The 6,477-nt window shown below is 32.6% G+C and overlaps 1 protein-coding gene across 1 annotated transcript; it reads left to right on the top strand.

Annotated features, from left to right (window-relative positions):
- The first annotated feature begins 2,364 nt into the window (after positions 1 to 2,364).
- Positions 2,365 to 6,429, top strand: LOC110628790 (purple acid phosphatase 15). Its single transcript, XM_021775593.2, has 7 exons — positions 2,365 to 2,870; positions 3,056 to 3,247; positions 3,491 to 3,824; positions 3,977 to 4,194; positions 4,700 to 4,890; positions 5,284 to 5,568; positions 5,965 to 6,429. Exons 1-7 carry the CDS (start codon positions 2,588 to 2,590, stop codon positions 6,109 to 6,111), a joined length of 1,650 nt encoding a protein of 549 aa, XP_021631285.1. The 5' UTR covers positions 2,365 to 2,587; the 3' UTR covers positions 6,112 to 6,429.
- The last annotated feature ends 48 nt before the right edge of the window (positions 6,430 to 6,477 follow it).

The raw sequence follows: 6,477 nt of genomic DNA, 5'->3' as shown, positions 1-6,477 counted from the left end.
TTATAAATAATTTTTTAACTTTAATACGTTGAATAATCATACAAATTCTCCGAAACATAATCGTAAAACTCGGGGAGATTCCAAGTAAAACGAATTGTAATGTGGGAAATTATCTTAAAACTTTTAACTTTACCTTAGAATAACATATTGAAGTTTATAGGTTCAATGTTAATTTAAAATTAAATTAAATTAATTAAAAATTAAAATTTTAATATATATAAAAATTAAATTAAATTAATTTAATTTGATGCAATTTAATTCGGTTTATTCTGTTTAGTTTTATAATAAATTATTTATATTTTATATTTTATTTTTAATATTTTAAATTTTATTTAAAATATTTTAATTTTAATTATAATTTAATTTTTATATTATTAAAAATAATATATTATCATTATTGATTTGGTTTTATTTTTTTAATTAAAATTAAATTAAATTAAATTAATTAAAATTTTTGAAATTAAAAATTAAATTGCAATTAATAAAAAATTAAACCGATTTTCTGAAAAATTAAATAAGGATCCAAATCTCCAAAACCGGTTGCCGCCCTACACAACATCATCTCTTCCGGGAAGAAATGTCGGCTGCTTAAGAAGATGCCCGATCGCCGCTAAAGCTGAGATTCCCAACAGAAGCCACAAGGACTAAAATACATATTGAAGCTCGAGAGATGCATGACACAATAACCAACAGATCTATGGAAGAAGAATCTTAACAGATGAATATCTCAATATGCAACCATATCTGAGAGAGAAGAAGATGCATGCAAGTAGGAAGAGCCACCAGAGAAAAACTTACGAGTAGCCTCGATGTTACTAAAAGGAAAGAGTGGCGTTTTACAATTAACTCGACGATCCCTCATCAGTACCGGCAAAAACCACCATAGCAAGACACCAGCGAAAAAGAGGGGAGAATTTCGCAAGAAACCACCATTCATCTTTCGCCGTGAACTAGTCAAGGAAGACCAAATCTAATGAGCCCAAAACAGCCAAAAAACCAAACCGAATGTATACCAAAATAGCTCCCTCTTTAAACTCAGTCCACCAAAAAAAATTAAAAAAAAAAAAACACAAAACTATTTACAGGGAAGGAACGTCTAGCCAAAAGGGAACACCAGCGATTTCCGGCCAAAACTAAGGCCTACTGCCTTAAAGCTTTATCAACAAAAAAACTTAACAGCTATAGAAAGGAAAATTATAAATAAATTCTTAAAAAAAAAAGGAATAAGATATTTTTGGGACTTGGAAAAGTTGATTAAAAATTGGAAATTTGAAGCATGCTAGAACCATTGCCTTGTTAATGTCCTCAAATGGGAGTCCAATTGGAAAAGAACACCTGGCCACCACCTCATCATGCCATTTCACTAGTTTGGTTGACATCCATCTTTTTTCATTTAGGGATATTCCCAAAAATATCATTTTCCACTATTTGTTTCTTAGCCACAAAACTTTAAGTTTTTAAAAAATATTAAAATTTTATCCATTTAGTTCACTTTTTTTTTTAAATTTCTGATGAATTAAAGCTTTTTTTTCTTTTACTAAAAAAATAAATAATTAAACTATTTTAAAAAATTTACTTCTCAAAAAAATAACTTATTTTTATTAAATAAGATTTTAATGTATTTATAAACTAACCAACTACATTTGAAAAAAGCATTTACTTCCTTAAGAGTGGATATGTCTTGGAACTTAATATGTGTTAAAAATTAAATATTAGTATTTATTTTTAATTATTAATGTCAAAAGTAAGTTTAAGTTAAAATAACTCATAAAATCAATAATTTTTGAACAATAGATTTTATTTAAATCCAATATAATATTTAATATTAAGATAAATAATTAAAAATTTTAAGTTTGTGGGTGAATTAAAGTACCAAGTGAAAAGTATAAATATTAAAAAGTAGATAAATTTTAATAATTAAAAAAGAAAAATAGAGAAAATTACTATTAGGTCCATAAATTTTAAGAAATTCATTAGTTAGTTTTTATAATTTTTAAATATAATTAAAAAGTTTTTTACTATTTTGGAATCCGAATATTATAAATTATTTAGTATTTTAATTAATTGAAATACTACTAGAAAAACTAAATCATTATATTTTAAAATAATAATAAATTTTTAGTCAAATTTAATAATTATAAAAATAAATTAATAAATTTCTTAAAATTTTTGTTTTGGAGGAAATGAGACAAGGGCCCGTTGAATAGATTTTTAAAATAAAACCTAAAATAAATAGTTTTCAAAAGAACATGGATTAATGTGTAATTTTTATTAAATTATGAAGCAAAAACTATAATTTATCAAAAAAAATTGCAAATTTAATAGTTATTCCATAATTTATGGAAAGTCTCTGTGACCCGCCAAGGTCGTTAGTGCATACAAAAGGCAACAGCTTCAAACTGTTTAAAATCCCAACGCAAAAGAAAGAAAAATTGTCGAATCTAAACACGAGTTCTGCGCTTCGCAATCGATCTCCCCTTCTCTTCTTCAAGCCTGAATTCTCTCCCACTCTCTTCATTCACTGCTGCTGCTTTTCCATAACAAAGACACAAACCCTTGCTCTTTCCGTGTCCATGGAGCGTCCTTGATGATGGCGTTTCAGGTTTGCTTTGTTTTTGCGGCTTTTCTGATCAGAGCTTTGTTTTTGCTCACAAGTACTGCCATTTCTGTCCATGGAAAGATTCCATCCACTTTAGACGGTCCCTTTCAGCCCGTCACCGTTCCTTTTGACGTCAGCTTGCGTGGCAACGCCGCTGATTTGCCTGCTGATGATCCCCGTGTTGTTCGCCGGGTCAAAGGATTCGGACCTGAGCAGATATCGGTCTCTCTCTCTGCTTCTTATGATTCTGTTTGGATCTCCTGGATTACAGGTTCCTTTCTCTTCTGGATATTCTTTATTGTTGAAAATCATGGTTAGTTGGAATTAACCTGTTCCATGAAACGACAGTTGTAGCCTGCAAATTGGATTTCGTACTTAGTTTATTTAACCTTTAATGTGTTCGTGAATTTGTTTCTTAGAACTTTAAAGTGTGATGTGTTGATTTTTTTTGTGCAGGGGAATACCAAATTGGTTACATGATAAAACCACTAGACCCTAAAAGTGTTGCCAGTGTTGTTCGTTATGGGACTTTGAGATTTCCAATGAATCATGAAGCAAAAGGCTATTCCCTTGTTTATAACCAACTTTATCCCTTTGAAGGTCTCCAAAACTACACTTCAGGAATCATCCACCACGTTCGTCTCACTGGTACGGTTATTATGATTTTTTGTTTTCATTTTATCACTTACTTGACCAATCTTTATCCCATTTCATCAATGTTTGATTTATCATTTTCAGCCAATAACATGAAAATTCTCTACCATGTCTAGCCTACTAGCTTAACTGGAGAACCTTTTATATGGAAAATTTGAAAATTAATTGGCTAGTAAACCTACGAAAAAACAGAACAATTGATTTTTTTTTCTTTCTTTCTTTATTTGTATCTTACAGGGTTAAAACCTGACACAATATATTATTATCGATGCGGAGATCCATCTATAGAAGCCTTGAGTGGTATTTACTCTTTCAAGACTATGCCAGTTTCTAGTGCAAGTAACTATCCTAGTAGAATAGCAGTCATGGGAGATCTTGGACTTACATACAATACAACTACCACAATCAGTCATGTGATTCGTAACAAACCTGAACTTGTTCTGCTGGTGGGTGATGTAACTTATGCAAATCTGTACCTCACAAATGGAACTGGCTCAGACTGCTATTCTTGCTCATTTTCAGAAACACCAATACATGAGACCTATCAGCCTCGTTGGGATTATTGGGGAAGGTTATTAACTTTTTTAATCTTTTTGAACCTGTTCTTGTTCTTGTTTTCTTATTCTTCCTTTTCCCCTTCCTTGAGTTTTTGGATAGTTTGGTCTTACTAGCTTTCTCAAGGATGAAATTTTTACATTAGTATTGTTGGACAATTCTTTGCAGGTTTATGCAGACTCTAGTTTCTAAAGTTCCAATAATGGTGGTAGAAGGGAACCATGAAATTGAACCACAAGCTAGAAACCAAACATTTGTTGCTTACAGTTCTCGATTTGCATTCCCATCTGTAGAAAGTGGATCTTCATCTACATTGTACTACTCTTTCGATGCTGGTGGGATACATTTCATTATGCTGGGAGCATACATTGGTTATAATAAATCAGGTGAAACAACCTTTTCTGATGCCATCGTGCATCACTTCTACTGTGTTTCGTTGTATCTTCAGTCCTCTAGTGCAGTTGGATGGTCCTCCATGGTGCCAAATCATGATATTGGTCTCAAATAAAACTTGTTTCTGGACTAAATTAAAATTAAATTTAAGTGGGTAAAATTAATTTTTAAATTAAATGGACTTCCAAATAAGATGTATTAATATTATAACAATGGCTGTGCAAATGGTATAAGGACCAATGTTCTTTTATTCTAACAGAGCTTCACCAGTGCCAAAATATGAAACCATGCAAACAAACTAGGGCTTGAATTGGTGAAGGAATAGCCTTCATTGGGTGTATTATATATTTAAGCAGGAGTAGCCTTTTAGCATTAGTTTTTTGAATTTAAGCTCTGATGAAGTGAGAGATTGAAAAGAAGCACATAGGATGCTTAAAATTTTGAAGAGGCTTTGATTATATGCATCTAGTTATGTGCAAGTCTTTGTTTCTTGAGAAGATGATCAGTACAAGTGGCTGGAGAAAGACTTGGCTAAAGTTGACAGATCTCAAACTCCATGGCTGGTAGCTGCATGGCATCCACCTTGGTATAGTTCTTATGGAGCCCATTACAGAGAGGCAGAGTGTATGAGGGTGGCAATGGAAGAACTGCTTTACTCATATGGTGTAGATATAGTCTTCAATGGACATGTAAGTGATGATAATCTTTTTTGAAGAAGAATTTGATTTATTATTTTTTGTTTGAATCATCTCCAAGATACAGTAGGAAATTAGTACTGACGGGATTCCCAAATCTAAGAGATGTTATGCATATTTGACTAATTTAGGTCATTTTGAATGCTATGGGAAACAAACAATCATTTTAAATTAAAGAAAGTTGGAATTATTCTGTTTCCACCTTGGTAACTTGGTGACTTAAATAAATTCAGATTGATTTTTCTGAGTTTGCATTTGCAATATTGATTGCTTGCATATACTTAACACGTTAATGTGTTTGATGGAATGAAGATCATGTATAGATATGCTTCACCTGAACATGTTTGCTTTTGCATTAATAACCTACTATTAATAATCAATTACCAGGTTCATGCATATGAGAGGTCAAATCGAGTTTATAACTACACATTGGATCCATGCGGTCCTGTGTACATTACTGTTGGAGATGGGGGTAACCGAGAAAAGATGGCTATTGAACATGTTGATGAACCTGGCAATTGTCCAGAGCCATCAACTACTCCTGATCCTTATATGGGTGGCTTTTGTGCCTTGAACTTTACAACAGGACCAGCAGCTGGTAAGTTCTGCTGGGATCAACAACCTGATTACAGTGCTTTCCGGGAAAGTAGCTTTGGACATGGAATCCTGGAGGTACTTACTTTGTTCCTCCTTCAAACTCACACATACTTTTGCAACTTTGTGTCTTAAGCAAGTCTTCTTGTTGAAATGTGGCATGTTTGAGCTTTGATGCAGTCGCATCACACTTGAGCCCCAGAAAAGGGCATTTACTTGAACTAAAAATTACATATTAATCTGCCTGAAAGTAAACCTCTACCTTAAATTACAAATGGAAAAGAAATGTGATTATCTGCAGAATACATTGTGCACAGAGACCAGATTGCCCTCGATACAGATGTATTTTATTCGGTTTCCAATCAGTCTCAAGTCTTCTTCTGAACCTACATTTTGTCTACTGAATGTAAAATTGTAGCATATCACTAGGATTTTTATCTTATCAAAAGTTTAAACCTTCAATGTAAATTGCAGGTAAAGAATGCGACATGGGCTTTGTGGACATGGCACAGAAATCAAGACTCTGACAGTAAAATTGGGGATCAAATTTATGTAGTTAGACAGCCTGATAAATGCCCTGTCCGCCGCTCTCTAACCAAACGCAGGTATGCTGACGCTTAAGTTGTATGCAGGAGATCGTAATAGATGAAAGCGCTATGACCTCTTGGCCATACAAAAGAAAATAATGACTTATCACAGTGAAACGCAACAAGGCCAGGCAGCATCTTGTCTTTTGATGAATCCTTCCCCGTAAAACACTAAATACACTGGAAAAAAATTACCAGCCATTTTTGCATTGTAATTGGTAAATACAGACCATAGAGTGCTATTTACAAAGTTTATATTTTGTAATGGATAGCTCTCTCCTTCTGTCTCTCATAGTTTTAATTGAAGAGCAGCAAAAGTTATACTTGTAGAATTGTGGTTAGAATCTGATAATCTTTGGCTCGTGTTGTTTTCTTGTTAATATATTTAGAATTAGCACAA

Source organism: Manihot esculenta, chromosome 12 (genome assembly GCF_001659605.2).
Source record: "Manihot esculenta cultivar AM560-2 chromosome 12, M.esculenta_v8, whole genome shotgun sequence".
In the NCBI taxonomy this organism is placed as follows: domain Eukaryota; kingdom Viridiplantae; phylum Streptophyta; class Magnoliopsida; order Malpighiales; family Euphorbiaceae; genus Manihot; species Manihot esculenta.
This window is presented reverse-complemented; position numbering and strand designations above follow the sequence as displayed.

Coding starts and splice junctions, on each gene's coding strand:
- LOC110628790 (XM_021775593.2), top strand. CDS start 2,588: ATGATGGCGTTTCAGGTTTGCTTTGTTTTTGCGGCTTTTCTGATCAGA. Junction 3,248..3,490: donor CCACCACGTTCGTCTCACTG/GTACGGTTATTA, acceptor TGTATCTTACAG/GGTTAAAACCTGACACAATA. Junction 3,825..3,976: donor CGTTGGGATTATTGGGGAAG/GTTATTAACTTT, acceptor AATTCTTTGCAG/GTTTATGCAGACTCTAGTTT.